The sequence below is a fragment of the Haplochromis burtoni genome, unplaced genomic scaffold, assembly GCF_018398535.1.
Source record: "Haplochromis burtoni strain Fernald_Lab_line unplaced genomic scaffold, NCSU_Asbu1 Contig_40, whole genome shotgun sequence".
Taxonomy (NCBI): Eukaryota; Metazoa; Chordata; class Actinopteri; order Cichliformes; family Cichlidae; genus Haplochromis; species Haplochromis burtoni.
Genome location: NW_024582401.1, coordinates 1104921 through 1129553, shown reverse-complemented (window position 1 = coordinate 1129553; position 24633 = coordinate 1104921). Strand labels below are relative to the sequence as shown.

At 40.8% G+C, this 24633-nt stretch overlaps 2 protein-coding genes across 3 annotated transcripts in view; both read left to right on the top strand.

Annotated features, from left to right (window-relative positions):
* Positions 1 to 10048: 10048 nt before the first annotated feature.
* Positions 10049 to 20121, top strand: cyyr1 (cysteine/tyrosine-rich 1). The gene is made up of 4 exons (XM_005919997.3): positions 10049 to 10436; positions 14098 to 14197; positions 16097 to 16260; positions 18988 to 20121. Exons 1-4 carry the CDS (start codon positions 10361 to 10363, stop codon positions 19119 to 19121), a joined length of 474 nt encoding a protein of 157 aa, XP_005920059.1. The 5' UTR covers positions 10049 to 10360; the 3' UTR covers positions 19122 to 20121.
* A 400-nt stretch (positions 20122 to 20521) lies between these two features.
* The window catches only part of appa (amyloid beta (A4) precursor protein a), a 35741-nt gene continuing 31629 nt past the window's right edge, over positions 20522 to 24633 (top strand). For both annotated transcript variants that reach the window (XM_005919999.3, XM_005919998.3), the window contains exon 1: positions 20522 to 20766. In XM_005919999.3, the coding sequence (XP_005920061.1) occupies positions 20707 to 20766 (60 nt within the window). In that variant the 5' untranslated portion in view covers positions 20522 to 20706. The remainder of the gene's footprint in view (positions 20767 to 24633) is intronic.

Here is a 24633-nt window from a genome sequence, read left to right as displayed (position 1 = left end):
GTCCATTATCCTAGCTGTGTCCAAGGGTTCTTTTTTTTTTTTTTAATTCATACTGAGGCCCCTCCCGCGATGGCCCCCCTAGGGAGAACGCCCCCCACTTTGGGAACCTCTATGCTATGACATGATACTGATATTGCTAGGTTGAACACATGTTAAGGAGAGAGTGTGAGTGGATAAGAAAAGAGTGTAGTGGATTCTTATCTGGAGTGCAGTCAATATAACCATGGAGTGGTGCCGGGGTCGCGGTAGAGCTGTCCGTCCACGTAGAGCTGGTCCACGGCGATGACGGCACGGGGGAATCTTTCTGGATAAAATTATGTCAGACTGGGAACAAGACCATGCGACCTTCCAGGATCTCTTTGGGGAACTGGTCGTTCACGCTGAAATCCGTTCCTTTCAGCTCCCTGCCACGACTCTTCATCTGTTCCTTTTGTTTGAAGTGGCCGAATTTGGCCACAGTTACACGTGGTCTCCCGGTCGCTGACCTCACGGCCCCCATACGATGCACTCTTTCAAAGGCGATGTTCTTCACAGTGTCCTCCGGCAGCTTCAGGTGGTTTTAATGAAGCTTTTCACCGTTGTTTCCGCGTCCTCTCCGGCCGATTCTGGAATACCAGAAAACACAAATTTATCTCTCATGCTACGGGCTTGTAGATCGATAACAGTCTCTTTTATTTTTTTATTTTCTATGTTTAGCTGGGTCACATTTTCAGTGAGAGATTTGACCGACTCCCGTAGCGTGGCGTTTTCAGCAGCAAGTGTTTCCACCTGCTGCTGGCTGAATTCCAGGGATTTTCTCAGAGATTTAAATTGGTGTAAAATCTCCACCAGGGACGGAAAAGCATTGAAACTGGACAATCGCTTCTTGATTTAATCCAGGATGTCTGCAAAGACTTTGCAGGCAGGCGATGTTGTGCCAGGGGAGTCTCCCGGGCGACATCTTTTCGATGACGGCGTCTCAATTCTGGCCAGGGAAGATGCACTCTGGGCCTTCTTCATGACTATGTCCTGGAAGCACCGATCTATGAAATCTTGGAGAGCATCTAAACTCTCCCCATTGTCCTCCAGGGTGTTAGAGATGAAAAGACAGATGTTGTTAGTTATATAAAAATTGATTAGTATATTTGGTATACGTGAAGCTTAAAGAAACTTTGTTAAATTCTACGCTACCATTTGTTTTTTTCCCGCCAAATCTCCGGCGTCTGACGTCACCTACAACATGGGTTTCTTACCTTTTCCCATCACTTTGGTCACTTACCTGCCTCCTCTTTTTCTTCTTTTTTTTTACCTTTCGAGAAAGTTACACTTAATTTTTTTAGAAAAAAGCAAATTTATAATTAAAATGACAAACTCTCCAAACAATATATTTTCAGCATTGAAATAGACGTGTTTGTAATAACGTGAACAGGCTAAAAATGTGCACCTGTGAGGGCTTCCGGCACACTGTGATCACGTAGTTGGTAAATCGGACAAGCTAGAAGGAACACAGTTTTTTTAACCGAGTCTTAATAATAATGGATTGGATTTATATAGCGCTTTTCAAGGCACCCAAAGCGCTTTACAATGCCACTATTCATTCACTCTCGCATTCACACACTGGTGGAGGCAAGCTACAGTTGTAGCCACAGCTGCCCTGGGGCAGACTGACAGAAGCGAGGCTGCCATATCGCGCCATCGGCCCCTCTGGCCAACACCAGTAGGCGGTAGGGTAAAGTGTCTTGCCCAAGGACACAACGACCAGGACTGAGAGCTCAGGATCGAACCGATGACCTTCCGGTTACAGATATGCTTCCCAACCCCCTGAGCCACGGTCGCCCCCATGTTAATTCAAAGTTTCAATAAACACCTTTTTTTTTAAAAAAAAGAAAAGTACCTGGTCCTGCTTGCATTTCAAATGCCTGTTGCTGGACTGACTCCTAAAGGTGGTACAAAAGAGTGAAACAAAGGCAGAGTGCTGCCGTTACAGTTATGTCTATATCAAGCCTAATATATGCAGAGATATTTGTGACTTTCTTAAAAATTCAGATCCTTTTCCAGCACAGAGACGTGGCCAAGGAAAGGAAAGACTTCAGTGAAAATAAGGATGAAGATACAAGCTGGTGATGATCCAGTGCAGCCTGATCACCTTCTCCACAAAAACAAGGTGAGTTTAATGTTGTGAATGATTTAGTTTTTCAAGGGATGTACCTGTATGTTACTTGATTTATAAACTGTTTATGTTGCAACAGAATGCTGTTATGTGTATGCAACTCTATGTGTATTATAATCCTTTGTAGGGCTGTGCGATATAACCAAAATCTCATATAACACATTTCTCATCCTGATAACGATATATATCGCAAAATAGTGCATTTTCTGTAAATTCTGTGAATCTCAGGCAACTGGACTCCCGTGAAGTGTTTATATTGTCATCATTTATTTAGTTTATTTTGAAAAGTCTCAATAGGGTCTTTAGCTTTATTGTGAAAGGTTTATGTGGAAAATAAACAAGTGGTGGTTTTGCTGTCGTTTAAATATAAGAGAACGAGAGAACTTTAAGAAATTAGTATAGCTACTACAGTGACCATCAAAATGATGAAAAAATATTGCTGTAAACTGTTTATTTTGTGACACCATGAAACAAACAATAGTGTATAATATGAAACGATAGAGGTCTTAATATCGCCATCTGATATATTTCATCATATTGCACAGTCCTAATCCTTTGCATTTTTCTTCATTTTTTTTTAACCTTAAACATACGCAACAGCAACAAAAAACAAACTTTTTAAAATATATTTTTATTTCTCTGTTTTTCCTCAGAATAAATTGTGACTGAGATGGAGTTCCTGTATGAACTGAACAACTGAAAATCCAAGGAAAAGCGGATTGTATTTTATTTAAAGCTCAATTAGAACTTGATGGACTAACATGCTGCATTCAGGACTTTATCACACTGGTATATGAAGAGTTGTAACAAGAGAAATTGTGCACACACAACGTGTCACTTTATGCTTGTGCTTCCCCTAGCCTGGTATCACTTTGTAGTCACTTGTCTTATTATTGTCTTATTTGTTGCGATTCAGGGGCTGTGCGCACAAGCAGAGGTTTTTGCTTGAGAAGTTACCTTGACCTCATTTTCAGAGGCTTCTCTAACATGTAATTGTTGTGAAATATGTCAGACTTTTTCCCTCTACTTTAACAGCTAAGAGCATTTGAACATAGCGGCGAAAAAGGTGTGCACTGAGGATTTTGAACTATGATGTTTAAGTGTTGTCACTGCTGAGGATTTGTGGACACAGATCCTTATTCACTTAGCCGCTGTTCACAGTTTAAGACTTCATCCAAACATGCACTTCTAATTGTACCTCACTGTCTTTGAAAAGCAAGAGCTGACAAAACAAGTCCAGTAAATGCACTTTTTGGTTTTAGTTTGTTTTATTTATTGTATGGAGAAAAGTCTTGTCAGCTCTGTGCTGAGAGGGCTGTGGTTATCCATCCGTCCTGTTCTAATAAACCCAAATTTCAGGAACATCTTCTTTAGATCTGTTCAGTTCTATTCATGTGGCACCACTTAAACAGTCAACAAATCTTGACTCAAATTATGTTATATTGTAAGGTAAAGACTCCAAAGAGTTAATCTAGGACAAATGTTCACACAAAAGTGAATTGCATTCACTTCATTGATGAAGTGAATGCAATTCAGTAATCAAAGGTGAGCAGCTATAACTGACTACATGTGTATACTGTATTATGACACGGATGTAACTGTTTGGCTGAGGCAAAACAACCACAAGGCAGTGATTCTAACTTAAAGGTACTCTGGATATTATTAAATGTTATATTTTTTGTTTGTCCTTTTTGTCCTTTTGGTGTCCTTTTTGAAGAAAACACATAGGAGCCACTTGAATGAATGTATATAAACACATTTACATGACGGAAAATTTCAAGGAAATAAAAATGCTCAAATTTGAAAGTTTATACAGTGAAGAGATTTAATTTTACGTGTTATAGCTGAAGGAAATGCCTGTAAATAGTACAGAGAATATACTGTTAATTTACAGAATTTTCCGTTTTATCATTTACGGAAAAGTCCTTCAACTTCCATAATAAAAAACTGAAATTGTACTGGCAGAAAATTACCAGGACATTTTGTTCTTTTTCTATGGAATTCTTTTTTACAGTGTAGCTGTCTAGCTTGTCTTTGACTTGGACGTACTTCTACCTTGAAGACACAAAACTCAGTCTATGTTGGCGTTCTGTACATGACCACAGACAACATGGTTGTATGCACTGAGTGACTTGTGTGCCTGAAATTTCTCTCTGGTGTATACACTGGGTTGCTCCACCAAATACGTGTATATATCTGCCCACTGGATATTTTGCCATCTACTAATGTCTTCCACTCAATCTGTAATATCACAAGGAAGTAATTTACTGGTCATCAAAGTTTATTTGCTCAGGTAGTTTTCCCCATTTTTGGGGGGATAATCGGTTGATTATCTATCTACCTATTACACTCCGCTATACTTCAGTTTCCAAATTACACATGCATCCATACCTACGTCATCAAATGTTAGTAAAACAATTTGCGTGCTTATATGAAATATCCTCCTCCCTCCTTTTGCGCCTTGAGAAAGGACCTCCCCAAAACACAACATATGTAACAGTAGTGATGGGAAAATGAAGCTCGTATCACCACCAAAACACAGCACAAATCCTGCCAATGATTCCATTTTTTTTTTTAAACTGCAGCAAAACCGCCATAAGTCCTTGGCAAAAAAGGTGAAAAATAGGGCTTTAGGATTGAGGGTGTAACTATTGCACCTATTGTAACTATTAAATATTGTGCACTTGTGCTTTAGATGGAGAAGTTGTACAGCGAGATATCCACAGGCAGGAATGATTTCCTGTGTCATTCAGCGGTGTATTTGGGTAATCTCAGTCTATCGCCGTACGTGCTCCTGGGACTGGCCACTATGTCATGGAGTGGGTGGGGTGTATTCTCCGGCATTGCCATTAACCTGCCAGTTCAGGTTATTGTTTAATTTCTCATCTCTGTTCGCCTGTGTTTTTGTTTTGTGGTAGTTATCAGCCTAAATAAACAGTTCTTTACTTTTGTCTCCCGTGTGTTCTGCTTTTGGGTCCCCTCCTCAAACACACCAGCCATTCCAGCCATGACAACCTCTTAATTTCAAATTAATTAAACCAATTAAACCATATCCAAACTTTATTTATTTTTGGACAGCCTGTATAATTATTTGACTTAATAAAACGTTATTTATACATTTTGTTATTAAAGTCAAAGAAGGAAGTGGAACACAAAGAGTATTTTTGCTGTGTTTTATATCTATTTGACCCTTAGTGACCTAAACGATCAGTGGCTTCTAACTGTAACCATCACATCTAAATGACAGTTGTACAGGGGGTTGGTAAAGACTCAGAGTTATCCATTATTAGTAGAGCCCAGCTTATATCAGTCAATGTTAGCTATTTGCCAATATAACAGAACTGCCATTTATTATGAAAAGAAAGTTTAAGAAGCAAAGGAGAAGCAGCAGAAATACCCTTCAACCATGTTGTGAGTATTGATGTTGGATAATTCATCCATCATCTATTGTGTTGGCAACTTCCCAGCCAGTTGATCCAAGTGAGTAATCCACAACCTGATTATATTTAAAACTGCATTTCCATATTATCTTAGTAAGGACTCGCATATATCTAGACTTAACAAACATTAGGGAAATTGTTTTATGTTTCATGTGTCAGAAAGAAAAAATACCAGTTAATATATTGGATTTTAAAAATTCTGTCTTGAAAAAATGAGCTTTAGTTATTAGAGTTGCAGGCGCATTTTATAGTTAAAACATTTTGGCAACACCTAGGCCTGGTTGGATTTCTCTCTCTCTCTCTCTCACACACACACACACACACACACACACCAGTAGGTGAATTAAAAGTAAGTTGCAGTACACGAGTGAAAAGAACTCCTTGTTTGTGTGTAAGGTAAGGACGGGTCTGACATTATTATGTTATTATTCCCATATATATCTGTTCAATTTCATACTTAGATGTAATATAACAAATGTTGTGCTGAGTACATTGACGTCACTCTGAATAAGCCGAGCACCTACCTTACGTCCTCCTCTAAAATTGGTCTAATCAAAGCGAGGCGCTACTTCAGATCCGGCTTAAAAGCAGTCATTGTCATGTCGAGCTACAGTGCAGAAAGTGGAAAATACACTGTCCTTACTGTACGGTCCAGTATGACAGGAAATAACTTTTAGGAAGCCACTGACGTCTTTTTTGCCTCAATGAAAAGTTTGATTGCCACCTCGTCTCTCCAGAACTAGAAGCTGGAGCACATGTGGCACTTCCTGTTTGGCCCCGAGGAAGATGATTTCCCGCCCCGTCGGCTTCAGTGCAGCACAAAGGAAATGATTATCCCCTAATTATAGATGGTTGAGAAGAAGATTGGCTGTCTCTGTAATCTTGATAATAGCATAATGTGTCACCAGCCCAAACAACTGGTCACAGTGATGTTTTGACTTTTTCCCCTCTCAAATTACAGCTAATAGAAAATCACACAGTTATGGGGGAGATGTCACCTTCAGTGTGAATGTCTAAAATGAAAGCGATGCCTACTTTCTTCCTCTTCTTCTTCTTCTTTTTTTACCTGCTTGTTTTTACATGTCTTGCCGTCACATCATTACAGCTTAAAAGAAACATCTGGAAGGCATTATGAATCATCGCTGCTCGATGTGGGTGGCATTTCCGAGAACTAAATTATCTTCATCCTCTTGCCACCCTTGGTTGCTTGTAAAAGTTTGTTTAAATTATGGCAAATTTGATCCAGTTTTCCCAACTGCAGAGGAAACTGCATTCATATTTTGAGGATCTAAACCCATTATGGCCAAAAGAGGACTTCAGTAGGCCCGTGCAGTAAGTGCAATATGAGTGTGCAAGAACAGATATGAAAATGTTCATAGTCCTCTAGATAAATTCATGCAATAAACTCTACAGTTTAAGTCAAATTGTTACAGATTACTTCTGAAATCAGGACTGGAGTTTGCACATTTTTTCTTTGGCATGTAGTGATATGTTTCCATCCACGCCTTTTTTTTTGTGACTTAATATATCAGCTATAAAAATGTCTGGAGTGTCTTGAATATATAATCTGAAACTATTTTATTTCTGCTCTCTACATCCACTAACCAAAAAAAAGCATGCTTGAGGTTGGGGGTATATTAGTGTTCACATCCTGTCATGCCACTGCTAGCATCTGGCCACATGTCTCTTCGCACTGCTGCAGAGTGATGTGGATGGTGCGTAGTTTGGTGGAAAGGAAAACTGGATCTGAGGTTTCCATATGTATTTTTAACACATGTGACCAGTGCCATTTAGCTCCATTGTATTCAAGTGTAGGGCGGCACAGTAGACCATCACCTCAAACTGGTACACATTTTAGATCAGGGGTGTCAAATGCAAGATTTGGCCCAGCGCTCCAATCTGGCCCACTGAGGAGCTCTTGAAAACTTGATTTGGGACTTCTTTTTTTTTCTACTGATAAAGGCCTCCCCAATGGCCATTCATAGTACATCAAGGTGAGTTCAGGATTTCATTAGAAAGCTGAGACGTGCAGTTGATGTTGCACTTCTTTCTCTGTGGTGAAGTCAGCAGAAAAGGACAACTGTTGTGTCTGACCAAATTTCCCAGCACAGTGGGGGGGGGGTGGGGGGAGGGGGGGGGGGGGGGGGGGGGGGGGTGGGGGGGGGGGGGGGGCGGGGGGGGGTGGTGGACTTACCCTTTTGGCTAAAGGTGCAATAATGTCCCTCCCCTCCCCTATATATACTGCCTTTACTCTGCATGTGATCAGATATATATAATCCCTTAAATAAATAATAAATAATGTTTTCTGCTGTCATGGCCATAATTTTTCCTGCATACAATACTCAGAAGGCAGAGGCCTTGAAACACAGACCAGATTTAATCAGAATCAGAAAGACTTTATTTATCCCCAAGGGGCAATTAACATACAATAGAGGTAGATAGAAGACAAGGACAATAAGAACAGGCAATAAGAGTGAGATATACACAGAATATCCAGTATATACAGTTTTAAAATTAAGGCTCTCTGTACCTATAATGCGCCCCCTACCCCTGAGTTTGAGGGGCTGTGCAACTTTTTGTGTTCCCCTGTCCCTGACACTGATCTAAGCGTGTGTGATTCGTGTTGTTTGGCTTGCTGTAAAAAAAAATCCCCTGAGTGTTGTCAGGCAGGTGTGAAGCGGTGTATCATGCCGCCGTGGGTCATTATCCTCTTTTATCTCAATAGAGGTCGTGATGTGACGGCAGCACGAGAAGCTGCGGCCTGAGATGAGTGGAGGACAAGCGTGTGCGCGAGCACGTCGAAACACGTGCACCTTTCTCTCTCCGCGCCAGGCTGACGGTCACAACGAAGATAAAACAGGAGCCCAGACAGTGCCTTCAAAGTAAAAGCACCAGTGGCTGTAAAATTCATTGTATACCAATATTTTTAACTACATCTCATTCCTACTAAACTCTTACCACAGCGTGAACACCTGAGTTGCTATAGTTACCAGACATTTGAACCATAAACTACTAAAATTCAGTAGTGATGATTTGTATGGATACGTGCTATAGAGTCAAAACAAGTCTTAAAGTGCGTAGGTTGACAGTATAGGTCTACATTCTATTAGTGGCACATGACTAGCACAGGGTTGGACCATGTTTTGTCTTTAGAACTGCCTTAATTGTTCATGAATCAAATCTCCAGTCTCCAAATCCCAAATGTGCCCGATTGAGTCGATACTTGGTGACTGCGGGGGTCAGTGAGTGCAGTGAACTCATTGCTCTCTTTAGGCCATTCTCTGTAAACCCTATAGAGGGTTGCATGGGAAAATCCCACCAGATCAGCAGTTTTTTAGAATATCATACAAAGCATGCAAATACCAACAACCCTGTCATGTTCAAAGTCACCTTTCTCAGTTTGAGCTTCAGCAGGTCATCTTTCAAAGTGAAAATTGCAGAAAATGTTGTTAATTATGGCAATATTTTCAATAAAATGCATGGCTATTCCTGGTTTGGTGATGCTAGCCTTAGACAGGAGTCAGAATTAACTGAAAATGAAAGCAATTATTAGAGGCATGTGAAATGATCCAAATATTGGTAGTATTGATACCAATGCTGGTACTAGTATTGGATCGATACTATCGCGATAGGATCGATACTTTGTTTCTATCCTCTCAGTTCAGTATGAAGCGCACTGAATTGTGTTAAAATAGTTATTTTTTGTTGCAACATCCATCTTTTATTTATAGCCTATAGCACATTTAAATAACAGAGCGGACCCAAAGTGCTTCAGGGACAAGCGCATTTTAATTCCAGCTCTTTCAAAATACAAAAAAAGCTGAAAGTTGTGTTTTATTGTTGTAACTAATTATCATGGAAAATAATCATCTCATAAATCATGACACACTGCTCTCCCCTACATAAGCTGCATTTATAAGTTAAAACTATGGGTATCGGTATTGATATCTGGAATACGGGCCTTGTATTGAACTGGTAACTAATTATAGAGCTAGAAAAAAAGCTTGTATCATGAAGACAGAAAATAGGCCTAATAATGTTGTTTCACTCAAAAACAACAACAAAACTCAAAGGCTTTGTGCCTTTATTCTGAAATCTTTAATTTTTTATATGACAGTACACTCAATGCATATGGAAAAAATAAGATATATTTCCTTTTGAAATGTATTTTTCTTAAGACCTCTCGAGCTAATTAATACTTTCGCGTGAAACGTTTTTAAATGATAAAAATCGTATTTTAATATTAACAACCACTTTCTGTTGTCTGGCAGAAGTGAGATAAAAGGGTGTCTTCCACTTGGGCTTATGGTTTTAGCTTGATTTTTTATATATATACTTCGGGTCCAGAAAAATCTAAATAAATAAACAAATAAAAATAAAAACCATCCATTAATTTTATTTTGAAAGTCTCGGCCAGAAGCTTTTATATATAGCCCTCTGTAATTTGAGAAAAGGGGGGACGGCAGGAGGGAGGGCAGGACAATAAAAAAAACAAAAAAAACCTTGGCGATCAGTCGGAGGTGTGAGAACGAAACCCAGCAGGACAGGAAAAGACGCTCACACGTGGAGAACAAACCGAGCGCTTAAACAAGTAGCTTACCCAACTAACTGCTGTCTGTTTCGGGGGGAATGAAGGGATAAGGCAATGCTACTGGGAGAGCCGTATAGGTGAGGAGACCAGGCAGTGTAAATGAGCGCTTTTTGTTATATTTTGTGATTGAGAAAGTAAGAGCAGAGAGGGAGGAAAGTGGGCACCCGGTGAGTGAAGATTATGGAAACCCTCTGGAGGAGGAGGACGCAGGCGGTGAGATGGAAGTGGAACTCGCTGCTGCTCTGTTTATTCACCGGTGAGTTTCTGCTTTAATCGTTTAAAACACTTTCATCTCCCAGTCACCTTTAAGGTGGCTGTAGTGGCTCTTCCAGCCGTACAAATAAGCCACTGGACAAGCGCAATGAAACGTTTGGAAAGGAAGGAAACGTGTTTAATATAGAAGCACATTTGGGGGGGATGGTTGTTTGTTTGTTTTTTGTAGAGATTTTCAAAATCCGAGAACAGTCAGGACTTGAAAACTGCTAGAAACTTCTCATCTTGAGTTAAAGTGTGCCTTACAGGGCTGCTGTGGTTGGGGGCAGGGGAGAGGACTGGCTGGAGGGGTTGGTGTATGTATTTGAGAGAAGGAGCAAAAAAGAAAAGAGGTGGGGGTGAAGGACATGGTCCCATTGTCTCCCAGCGTGTGGAGAGACAGGAGCCAGGACCTCAAGAGGGACCACCCAGATTGAGCACACCAGAGGTCTGCAAAAAAAACAAAAATGGGACCTCCTATTGATTTGACATGGAAGTATTTGATTCAGGGAGGTAGTGTGTAATTAAAAGGATGTGTCACCACTGCAGAGACAGCATCTATTAAACTAAGATAAATAAATAAAGGCTTAACTGATTTGGAAATCCACACTTTCACTGCACACGCCCCTGCCACCCCGCCCTGCCCAATTTTCATATTACGTTTTTATGACATACCTCCATCTGTAGTAATGTAAAGCCACCCCTCTCTCATCTACTTTCTCTGCCTCCGTTTGAACCCATGTGTGGAAATATGTGTGTATATTCCCCTTGGGCAAACACAGTCTGAGTGTGAGTGACTGCTGAGAGAAAGCAGAGCCGGGTGTACACACATGCTTGTTTTTTTTCTTCCTTTCTTTTCCTTTTTTTTCTGCATTGTCCTTCATCTGAATCACGTCCCCGGCGCGCTCTTGATTGTGAAAGGCTCCCGACCTTCTGCGCGAAAAATCTGCAAATATCGCAGAGAGCCTTCGGGATGAAAAGGGCTGGTGTCGTGGCAGCAGGTTGAGACGAGTATACAGAGAGGCACAGCTGTGTGCATAATGCTTTTTAGCTGAGCCCTGGGGGGGTTTAATAAAGAACATTAGTCAAACACACACACTAAAAGAGATCCTGCCAGTGTCACTCACTCAAATGGGTGTTAAATTCTCGTTGTGGATCATAAATTGCGTCGGCGCAGAAGGAGAAAAGCTCTGAAACCATCTTAATTTAATCCATCACGCATACACAAACACTTGTACTGTATCTTATTCTAATGGTCTCCCACTCAAAGGGTAATTAATTCAGCTGGTGGATTGCTGAGGCTCACGAGCGTGTGCTAATTTGAGAGCCACAGTCATGAGTTTAAGAGCTTGGGGAGGGAAAAAAAGGGTGACTGGACCTCCCATCCGAGAGGCTTCCTCAGTTCTAAAAACAAAAAAGGTGGAGAGACCTGCGTATTTAAACCCTAGTGGAGGTTGTCCCCTTTGGACACCCACTATTGATCATCACATCACAAGACTGCCATGAGCGTGATGACTGAGAGCCTAAACAGTTCTTGAGGACTCTTAAAGTTTGCCTGAACTCCAGCAATGTGGCTTTTCTCAAAGCTGAGGGGCTCGTAGGAAATAGGTACTTAAGGGAATAGCTAAAAAACTAATTTTAGAGGTTGAGACATCTTCGGTGAACTCCCCAAAACACTGGAGTCTAGGCTGCCTATAATAAGACCAATCTTTATGCTTCATTTGTACTAAATGCATTTTTCTAGCAATTTGCAGTCTCTGAGTCGGAGCCTGATGGTCCACAGAGATTTCAGTTTTCTTCTTGATTTTTTTTTTTATCAGTTTTGGTAAAGGCTCGGTTTTATCTCCCGGAGCCTGAATACAGTGGAAAAACAGCTGAGGTGGGAAAAAAAGGTTTGCATGTGGCTTAAGTGTGTAAAAGATCTACTTCTATCCGGTCGAAGTCATGGCAGCCTCGACAGAAAGAGCTGCTAAGCTAGGGGCGTGCTATTATTATGATAAACTGCATCGTTTGGTGCTTATTCTCAAATCTCTTGTTCAAGTGCAGAGCCAGTTCTGCTTGAGTTCCTTTTAAAAACCATCCCTCATTTGATCACTTCTGAGAACTGAGCCTTGTGTCCCTTAGTGGTTGCCTAGTGCCGCGTTGCCTGGGTGTTGCATACCTGTACACAGGCTACACAATGGAACGCAGCATTAGAAGACGTTTGTGTAATTTTGGTGGGAAGAAACCGAGAGTGGACTGAATATGGATCTGTGAAATCAGCTGTGAGCTCTCAAACAGAAAACCACAACAGCGGTTTCATCTTTCTTTCTTTTTTTAATGTTGCACAATATAGGTGATTAATACAAAAATATTGCCTCACACAGTTTTGGGACAACAACTTTGTGGTGGTGCCGGTTCCAGATTAGGCACCAGATTACACCCAGAGTCAGTGGAGAAGAGTCGATGGTGTCCACCGTGTCCAAATGCCTCACCAAGATTTAATGCCAGATACTCTCCATGACGCAGCTCTTCCCATTTATCCAGGCTTGGGACTGGTGAAGTACCAAAAGGGATTGCCTGTATTTAAACCGTTGTAAATGACTTGTTGGCTTATAATATGTCAAACATAGCTGTCATGAAGGATATCAAGTCATTTTAAGCTAATCAAAAGATTCTTGTCATCAGGTAGAAGCTGCAGAAACCACTGAATTGATTTTAATGTAGGTACGGTAACGCAGCGTCATAAAAACACTTACAAAATGGGTCATTTCTTTATTTTACATATAGTTTATTAACCAGTGGCTGGGTTATGTTCAAGCCCATGGAATAAGCTTTAAAAACCTTAACCTTAAGACAAGGAAGGTTCTGGTATCCTAACACGATCTAAATTTAATATTACTGGTACGTCATCGCATGAAAAGTGTTATGTTTTTTTGCTGTGTCACAGATTTGTCTGTCATCCTACATCAGCCTACAGTGTTTGATTCAGCCGGTGGGACACGTGGGCTGTTTTGCCACCTCGGTCCAGCCTGTGTGTGGGAAAATAAACCGTGCACATGTAGTTTTCAACGGTGAAACCCTGAACGGCACGTGGCCTTGCTGTTTTATGCCATCAGGAGGTTCTTCTTTCATAGGCCATTGTGACATTTTTCTTTGTAATTGAAGACTGAATTAAAATGTTTTTTGTCCCCGCTGGCTGTTATTAAGAAACATTGTGATGGAGGCAAGCAGGGCTGGCTGAGTGCACTGAAACAAAACCCTAATGTGTGTGTTTCTCTTTTTCTTTTTCCCTGAGTGCTCCACAGGTGCATTTAACGCAGGCAGTGCCTTTAAATCAGTCTTGAAATATAAATAGAAGCTGCCAGTTGGAGGTTGTGTGCTTAGGGGTTAGTTCATAAGAGGTTTCATTATAGTGTTGAAGTTTTTTTTTTTTTTTCTTTCTCGTGATGGGAAAGGATCAAAAAGTGTTGGCAAGACCTGAATGAAGAAGTTTTTGAAGTGTACACTGGCAGCTTAACACCTTGACAATGCTCTGTGACTTTTTATTTCCACTATTTCATCGAAGGAACTATCTCTCAGGCTTCACCTTTTTGTCCACTCGCACTTCTTTGGCTCCACAAACCTATGACGTCCTGCATTAGCAGTCTGTAACCAGTGTGTGGCTGCTTTTGTGTGTGTTACAGGTGGCAGCGAGGCCCAGTGTGAGGGCTGCGTAGAGTACTGCTGCGATGGGTCGCCGCCTTTCTGCTGTTCCTACTACGCCTATGTGGGAGACGTCCTCTCGTAAGTAGAGGTGGGGGATTAATCCAAATATCAATAGTATCGATATTAATGGTATTGGTACTGGATCGATACTAGCCCAGCAGGATCGATACTTTGTATTTACTTGATATCGGATCGATACCACAATTTACAGTATCACGTCACCCCACATACACCGGAAGCAATCCAGAGATATCAAAGACAGTGTTTTTGTTGGAGTTTCCTCAAGTTTTAAGGTCCTGATTTCTGTAAAGGCAAAAATATCTAGCAGTGGTGTTAAGACTGCCATCACCCTTTCCCTTTTTTGTGTCTAAATATAGCTGATAACAAAATGCAGGTGTAGCCGCTGGCAAATCTGTTTGTCAGACACTTTCATCATAAATGAAGGACTGACCCGAGGTCCCGGTGTAGCTGTCCAGCCTTTAACAGCCTTGGTTGCCGGGAAGCCGCAATTATCTCCCATCAGTTCACGGTCACATTACATGTATTGTGTCGGATCCTACTGGAAATAAGAGAACGCATTATCTGATGTCTGTGTTTACTGTTTTGTTGTTTTAGTTTTTCTTTTCTTTTGCTGTCACCATAAAACTAAGAGTGGAAGGAAGAGCTTGACGTGCTTAGGTAGTTTGGTGCTAAAAGCGTAAAAAGGAGGTCAATGATTTAATCTGCTCAGAGTCAGTAAATGCTGGCTAAGAAAGCCCTCAGTATTTGAATCTCTGACTGGAATCTACACCTCCTTCTCAGCCTGCGTTTAAAGTGTGGAGGTTATTTAAAGGAGAGAGAACTCATTCAGGTCAGAGCTATTCAGAAGACATTCAGTTGATCTGCACAGCACAGCTGCTTTAGCGCATACAAGGGGACCTGAGGGCTTTTCCTATATTTTTATGGCCGGTTTTAAATCATGTCACTGCATGTGCAAATAGTCCCTGCAAGTCAAGGGCTCGGGCTTCAGACTGGTCTAAAAAAATAATAATAATTGGCAGTTTTAAAAAAATATTTGGCTCAATGTGATGTCAGTAAGAGCAGATATCCCTAATATGGTCAGCCCAGTTCAGATCTTTTGTTAATGAGGGGCAGCCGATCAGAAGTACATTGGCTTAAAGTGAGGGTTTATCATGCCCCCTTTAGCTCTGCAATAGACTGGTGGCCTGCTCAGGCTGCATCCAAGCTCTCATTAGGCTCCAGCCCCCCGACTTCCCTTAAGACAATGGAGGATGGATGTAGGTCTCCTTTAACATATCTTTCAGACCTTTAAAGTCTTAGCATGCCTTTTGTCCGGTCCCCTCACCTCCAACTCATCACGACAGATGGCTGTCCATCCCTGAGCCTAGCTTGTTGCAGGTTCCTGTTAAAATTGAGTTTTTCTTTCCTACTGTCACCAAGTGCTTGCACATAGGGGGTCATCTGATTTTTGTGGTTTTTCTAGTTTTGTTTTGTTTTTTTGTTTTTTGTTTTTTTTATCTTCTAAGATAAAGCGCCTTGAGGCAACTGTTGTTCTTATTTGGTGCTATATAAATAAAACTGAATTGAAATTGAATTTATGGTAATTGTAAAAAAGTAACTGTATCCTTTTTTTTTTTTTCCTCCATCTTATGTGTATATTTGTACCAATTCTATCTGATAACCTTTTAAGGCTTGATTATATTCAGAATTTGCAAAGCAGCCTTGGCTGACATGTTGACTCATGCTGACCACGAAGATGTAACAAACCTGTCAGCGATGAGTCCTTTTTCTATTTTCCAGTGCCAGTTCACAAGATCTTCTGCAGTCACATGGTCACAGGCACACGCATATCACACACAGCTGAGTTACATCAGATGCTGCAGTTTATCTCCATGGCAGCACCTTAGAAATATTGGGTAGCATGTCTGTTGGAGACAGCTGCCTCCTTTCTCACGTGTGTGTGTGTGTTTTTTCCAGGGGCACTGCCATCTCTGGTATTGTTTTTGGTGTGGTGTTTTTGATGGGGGCCGTGGCAGCCTTATTCCTGTGCGTGTGCATGTGCATGAAGAACGGGCGTGGTGCACGGGTCGGCGTGTTCAGCACCTCCTATAACATCAGCACTGTGACCCAGGGCTATCCAGGTGGGACAATATACACAACCACACAACTTGATGTGTCCTATACCATGTCTATGTTATATATATTTTAAAATACATCAAGTTAATTGGATTTTAACTGCATACAAGGGGCAAGAGAATTAGATATTTACTCTTTAAGACAGAAAGATTTATCAATAGGTCAGTATTGTCATCTATCATCATTTTCATCAAATGGTAAAAAGTAAAGAAGAGAGGAGAAACACCTTTCAACTATGTCACAAGTGTTGCTCTCAGGCGTGCTCTCCACCAGAGGGCAATATTTATGTATACCGGGAAAACAAACAGGCATTTGCTTAGGTAAATGTCAATTTGTGTCTGCACCTTCAGACTTGATATGAAGGATCATAATATTGTTTTATCAACGGAGAAGTAGTCCTCTTCACCAAAGAAGTGAAAACGTAAAGGAAAGGGACATGTTATTAAAATGTCATCTTCTTCCTTCTCGCCTAAAGCCGCATCTCCAGAACTGAAATCAGTGCTCTAACACACAGAAATGTGCATAAACATGCTTATGTATTACAGATATTGTCACAATTACTTACTGTCAGCAGATTAGACATGTGACCCCTCCCTTCTCTGGACAGCTGACCACGAGCCGGTGTTGTGCCACTGCGGTTTTGTTGTCTTAGTACACCCAATACAGATGAACAGTGTTCAGACTTTTCGAGGTGACTCTGGGGTAAAAACGTAAAGTACTGCAAAATATTTAATTGATCGAATCTGTTTTGAAGTCATTGCTAAGTGTTGGTATTATTTAAATATGTTACTATATAGTTTGTGCAAACAGTATTAGAAACATGCTGGCTGTCTGTGGCCATTATGGGGATCTAAAGTTAATGTGTTTGTAGTATAGCGGCCACCATAACTAGTATTATCTGCCTGTATTGGTAGCGGTAAGAAAACAGAGCTTAGTTGACTACAGTCTACTGACATCTAGTGGTGAGATTTTACACACGTCAGCATTAAATCATTAAATATTGGTATCGGTCTTAAAAATCCTATATCGATCAGGCTCTACTATTGTTGAACACTGATAGCTGTAACTATTTTTTTTTTTTAAACTAAAATCATTAATTAATGTTAATGATGGGTTTGGGGTTTCAAGCTAGTTAGTTGTGATCCTATTATGCTACATGTGCTGTAGGCAGTGCTGAAAGCATATTGGAGTTGGAGCATTTCTTCTGGACAAACTATTGCCTTTTTTTACACCAAAATGGTACCCCTAGTCCCGTTCTGAGTTTGCTCCATATCAGAGCTGGTCTGCTTTTCAGCGTGATTAGCACGCAGCATTTGCACCCAGAATTGGGATATTTCCCATAAGAACAACATTAGGACACATCTTGTGGGCTGCATCTGCCGGTTCTAGATTGGGCACCGGAACAATACTATATACTGAAGCACATGTGCACTTTTAGTGTTATAACTATTAAAGGGCAATACTGAACAATAATAAAAGCGGTACAACCAAGTTAATCAAACATTTTAAGGATATTTATTAGTTAATGCTGCTCAATTGTTTGTAACAAATCTGTCATATATGAATATATTATTAGTATTAGAAGTTTATTTATACTATAGTTTATCAGGAAGCAGTCTAAGTAATTCATTTGGGTCTACATGATGACTTGCGCACAAATGAGGCTGCTACACTGATTTCGGTATGGTGAAACCTTATCTACTGGCCTCAGGCGACACCTAAAAATAAAATTGAAAAAGAAAAATGAAGGGGCATATTATGTTACAAGCTCCACCGGGACCACAAACAGATTTACCATGGCCACTATTTAATCATTATAGACAAATAAGTACTTTTCTTTAAATAGCTTTCATTATCTGCTAGATTCTATGCTTGTTTTTTCTCCCTGCTCTCAGAGCTCCACATCTGATACACTCTGTTCCTGCTTAAGAGGGAGAAAATGGCAACAATGTTTCCACCTTGTTCTCACAAGGTACATTGTCTGCGCATCATAGTTTGTGTTCTATGATACTCTCCAGCCTAAGGAATGCTACTTTGTTTTGCTTTTGTCCTTCTGGGGCTCATTATTTATTTATCATGTTTCATTCTTCTCTGCGTATCACCTTGATGTTACACTGGCCGAGAGCTCGCCGCGCTGCCCTGCAGCTCTGATCATGTTTCATGAATACAGCACAGTGCAATGTCAGTGCATGTACTGTATAATGAACGTACGCTTGTTTCTCCATTGGGTGTGAGGAGTATTTGTTGCTATTACTTGCTTACTCCAATCCCATAAGTGAGTCACTTTCGATTGATATTCATTTTTTATTTATTTTCCCTATCAGCACTAGTCATTTTAAAATAAATCCTTACTCACCACTATGTGACTGTTTGCAAGCTCTAACCTCTTAACCCCTTTTCTGTTATATCTGCAGCTTTGTTGTTCTTGTGAATAATGCAAGTTCCCTCAGTGAAATTGATAGACGGGGTCAACTAAAGTGCCTTTTTACAGTATTTTTCCATTTCTTCCTTCATTCAGCATGGGCACCAAAGTATGTGGTTTCTCTATGTAACCACTAGAGGGTGCAACTGTCGTGTGAAACCTGCAGTAAAATTGGGGCAGGCATCCTGAGCTTCAGTGGGCCTCATTCATATTGAATATGGAAGAAATGTGAAGCCTGCAATTATTACAGAATAACTGAGTTGTTTTTTTTGACCAGCCTGCTTACTGTCAATTTTGTTCTCACACACAGGTCCACCGCCTCCATACACCTACGACTGTGAGATGTACCCTCCATCCCTTCATCCCCCGCCCTACACCCCAACACAGCCTAGGTCAGCTAACTACTCCCCGCCGCCTCCTTACCCTGGATACACCCGAAAGTGAATCCCCGCTGCACTAAACATGCTGCCACGGCCCAGATTCGCAGACACAGAGACGGCTGTGCAAATCCGAACTCCGAAGCAGCGAGCTGGTGTTGCAATTTGGGTGTGACCACCAAAAATTTCCACACTGAAACACAAACCTAACTGGCAGGCCAGAGCACTCGGTTCAGCTTTCCCGTATTTCTGCTGCTCTGTAGTTGAGGACATGGCGGGGAAGTAATCATTTGACAAATGTGGGTCAAGCTGGCCAAAGAGCCTCAACTCATCTGATGATAGACTTAACAGTTAGCAGCCCTGCTGGCCTGCAGCTGGTACTTTTTTGCCCACTAATAACCGATATCCCTTATCCGTCCCCCACACCTGTGCACATTAAAAGCATTCAAATGATCATTTTGTCAGCACAGAGGGGAGAAAGCTCGTATCACTTGAGGCAAAGAGTCTTTCCTGGACACAGTGTAGACTTACAGAAAGTTATCAAGCCCTCATGGGTTTTTCTTGTTTGTTTTAAATCTTGAGTTATGTCAGCGTCTGAAGTGTACATTGATAATTAAGTCTGTTTTTAAATGCAGGTCTGGACCTGTCACATAAAGACTTGAATATAATTCATAATAATGCCCGTCTTAATGGCCTGGATGGCTTGTAAGGATTAATGAACTGTTTTGGTTTGGGTTTTTTTTGCTTTTTTGCTTTTATATTGTCTTACTTGAAAAAACATGTTATGAACTGTGGTCACACTGAAACAGAAACATGTCTTTCTGTTATGTTTTATGAAACTGTTGAACTGACACAGTAAAAGATTCATGGTGGAATTACAGCTGAAGGCTGATTTTAAAGAGTTTAATCTAGAGTGACTTCAGCCATAGCACAATGAGGTCGCTTTCCCAGGCTGACTGTGAATGATGGAAAGGATTTAAACCATGTAATAAATATAGTGAGGTAAATAAAGTGCTTTGTTACTGTTTCCAATAACTGTTGTAAATAAAATGTGTTTAAAGTGTTAACTCCAGTATTCCTTTACACTATGATTAATAATACAACTTGTTTTATTGGGGTTTTTCTGTTTAATATGTTTTCCTAATAACAAAAACTCATAACAGGAATACAAATATTCACAATATAATCCAGTGACTCATAATAGCAGCATTAGTTACTCAATATAGTGAAGTAAGCTAGAAACAAGGCTAACATTAAAATAAACAGAATAATACTAATCATGACTAATACTGGGAGATTTATTTTTCTCAGTTAAAAGAAACGTAATGCTTGGGGACTTTTTTTGTTTTGTTTTTTGCTCTAAAATAAAAAAAAAGGGAACATGCGCGCGCAAGTAGGCTATGTGCGCGTGTGAGTAAATTCAACGTGCGCGCCGGGAAGATAGCGCGTGAGTGTGTATGTGTGTGTGTTAATCCCACTCTGCCGTGGTCAGGTGATCCGGCGCTGAGCAGCTGTACAGCCTCGGTATCGCTCACCATCAGACAACGGGAGACACCGGCGCTGAGCAGACTCGTTTTCTCGCCTGACGCAAAGCTTTAGAAAACGGTGCGGTATAACGCTAGCCTGTAGGAGCGTTGTTTTAGCGAAAAGGCATGGGGGACCGAGTAGCTTTACTGCTGCTGGTTTTAGCGGCTTCGGCTCTGGCTGTCGAGGTAAGAGAAAAGCTTCATTTTTTCCCCTATGTGTGAGAATTTGTAGCATTTAACCCCCTCCACCATATTGTTGATGTCGGCTGAGTCAAGCGAGCTAGAGGTAGCTAAAAGGAGACCGGAAGTTGAACTGTTGTTCCTTCAAATGTAAAGCTTAGACTAGATTTGTTTAATTTTTTTTTTTAAAAAGAAGGAATTGAATCTTTGTAGGTAAATGTATTGTGTCTACCGATCCATCAACAACAAGTTGTTATTTCTGTCCTATAAAACTGCTCCTAACACGGTGTGTTTGAATATAAATGCGCAGTTTGTTTTGTGTTGAAGGCTGTAACCGGAAGTGTAATGTAAAACAATCAAGCTAACTTGAATGCTAAACATGAATTCTTTTGGATTCCTAAATCAGAGGCGACGTTAATATTTAGTACAATTTCGCGTATCCACTGGGCTATTTCATTACTATGCTTCACTGTGTGTTGTTAACAAGTACAATTTGAAACAAATGATGTATTCACGTAGTTTAATTGAAATACCCTTGCTTTAAGTGTAATTTAATTTCATTTACTGAGTCTTTGTGACAAAGGAGACAAGCGCCGAAACCTTTGACTTAAACCTGTAGCCTATGTGTTTCCCTCCCCCTCACTTTGCGTTAAAACTGAGAAACTGCTCGTTTTGCTGTGATTTAAAACGTTACAAACCGGTCAGGTTTGCCAGCGAACCATTTCCAGCCAGTGACACTGCGCAGATGGTTACGGAATCTGTTCCTGTCCAGTGGTCATCTGCGCTAATTCAATCTCGTTATACTAATCACGGTGAATAAACGTAAAAGCGTATTGTCTCATTTTCTATATCCCCGGGGCTAATTTATTGGCAGTGGGCGTGTTTTTTGTTTGTTTTGTAAGTGTAAGTAAAAACGCAATTCTCTCACGTTAATAATAATAAAAGCTTGGCATGACGGGGCTTTAAATACAATAAAAACGTAAAAATAAAATAGCGAATATGCGAGTTTCTCCGGGAAAACAAAACGCCACAAACGCCCTCCACGTATTAGATGGGCGAGAATAGAGAAGTAAGATGGCGGCGGTGCACTGCAGCATTTATCGAGGGGAAACTGGGAAGCCAACAGGAGCTTTGACTGGCATTGTTGCCTTTCATTGCTCTTTCTTTTTAAGCCATATAGGAGAGTTTAACATGCGAGCAGTAACACTGGTTATGTATTATCACGGAGCTCTACATAATCTCTGCTTATGGATTGTTTTTTAAACAGGGTCTTTGCCAGGAACAGCGCTTTGTGACTGTCCACTGCGAAAATGCCTATTTTTACACGCCATCTACTCAATCCTGTGCTGATGCCTGTCTGATTTCAGACATGTTCAGTGGCCTACGCGTTACAAAAAAAAAAAAAAAATCATCATTGTCGTCATTATTGTCTATTGTGGCTCTGTCATGACAGAATTACTCATTTCCTTGTCTCAAATAAATAAATCACAATCCCCTCCCTAACGATGAAAGTTTCTGTTATTTTAATCGGTAATTTTCATGAGAATAAGAATGTATTAAAATCTTGCTTTTTATGATTTGCGCTGTGGCTTTGTTGTGAGAGAAATGACACATTCCCCTAGCCACATTGAATGTCCAATTGTGGAAGAGGAGGGATTGGGAGCTCTTAAACATGATAAATCGACTAATGGTGCCAGCAACCTGTTAGCCTGGGTCCTTCTTTGTATTAAGGATCAGTGTTTGAGGTGAAATTAGGCAGCTGATCTTTGGTGTTTCCTGTAAGCATACGCTGCAATCAGTGGACTTGGAATGGGGAGTTTGGACTTCTTTTTAAGCAAACCCGTGGCTTTGTTGATTATCCAAAGCTGAGGTCAGTCCAGACAATCCCTGGCCTTTGAGTCCTGTGTTTACATCAAAGACACAAGCATGAATGGAGCGAATTTACCCAAGATGAGATAAACGAGATAAGACTTGAAAACGAGATGTTATAAGTTTTTTGATCTTGTTATGGCTTGCTTTTTCTCGGCCCTTGATGACTGGCACATACAAACGCTTCTAAACACTTAGCCCGAGGAAGCAGCTTTTCCTGACAGACCCGCCCTGTACACGCTGGCCGCAGTGTGGAGCGTGGGAGTTAGATGCCAGTCTTTGTCTATTTCCAAATCCTTGGGAAATGGCTCTTGGATGGGTGCTGGTAGCCTGTTTGTGTGCACACTGCAGTGTTTCAGCCTGGGGGTGGACCAGCCCTCTCCCTTTATTAGCAAACCTTAATGCCATTATGCCTGTTGGCAGTGCCAGTGCTTCGCTCTCTGGCATGCTCTCCGCTGCTCACACTGCAGTTTGAGGTCTTTGAAGGAGAAATCCACTTGACACTAATGTGTCCTCTCTCATTTTCCATTTTCTTATTTTCCGCTTTCTTGAGCTCAATTTCACCTGCATGGCATCCACTTCTGTTCCAGTTTGAAGTTGATATTTTGCAGAAGGCCTTTTTGACAGCCCTCACAGAAGGAGGGGGTCGTTTTGTGTTTAACCCGGTGTCTCCAGCATATTTGTAGACTGAAAAGCAATTGCAAGTGAGTGAGTTTTAACTCTGAGAAATGTGCGTGATTGTCGACTGTCGAATTGGTCTGGGACTGACACCGAAAAACCTGCTGTAGTTTTTTGTTTTTCGTTTTTTTTTCCTTTTTTTGTTTTTTTTTGTATGTTAATCTAGAGCTTAGACAATTAGTCCATTAATTGATCAGTCATTCCATGGAAAACATCAACTACTCGTAATTAATTAAAATCCTCTGTTTACAGCCTGTTTTACAATGAATCGTATTGATTTCTCATAAAGCTGTTATTTGTATACGAACCGGGATTACTCTATTTCATGAATAACCCTTCAAATTAATTACTCAGTACAGATGTGCACTCAAATCAGTAGTTTGGATGTTTTTGGAAACAAATACTTGAGCTCTTAAGTGATACATTGGCTCATTGCTAAGTGTAGTGACCAAAATAATCAGTTTAGATTTTTCAGTTCTTTTTAATCATCAAGAATTATTTAAGTGAACTGCCAAGCAATGAAAATAGTGCTAGGCTGTCAGGCTGTAACTTTTTTCCTGGATATTGTCATATGCCCTTCTTTTATCTGGCTTTAATCCCGCCTCTCCTACCAGCTGTGATAATATTTGGTTATGAAAAATACTGGTGCAAACAGCACATTGTCCATCCTGGTTGTGTCAACAACGACGACGTTGATACCGCAGCACTCCCAGTTAATGCCTCTCCCCTCCCCGTCTGACCAAGAGAAAAGAATTCCTGACCTTTTGTTTCTGTTGTGGTAAACTGGGATGACACCTATCTGCTTGTTGTCTTTTGTAGCTTTGTGTCTGTCTCCACCTAACAAAACCTGAGACAGCTCATAGGGGTTTTTTTTTTCCAAGTAATGCGCTGTCCAAAACAGCAAACAGTGTTCATTTCCCATTGTATCAGAAATGGGTGCAGTTCACCAATCACTCCCTCAAAAAATGGTCCTCATTGAATATAAGTGAATAGAGCTAAATGGCCATGGCAATTACAGCTGAATGTAGACAAAGAAGCCCAGATTTGAGTAAATTAAGATGTGAAAGGAAAGTCAAACATGCCCAAAACACACCAGCACAATAAACCTTTAGATGAGTTGACTCAAAACTGAAAGTTAGACACGCATGCTATCAGGTGGCTTGTGGTGCTGTGACGTACCTAATACTTAAAGAGAAGTCTCTTACTGTGATCAGTTTTGCTTCTAATAAAGAAGACACTGTGAAACTGTAAGTTTAAGTATAGGAGGGTCTGTTTAGAAATGGTCTGCCTCAACCTTATTCTAGCGTTTTCCTCTCTAGGCTCCCT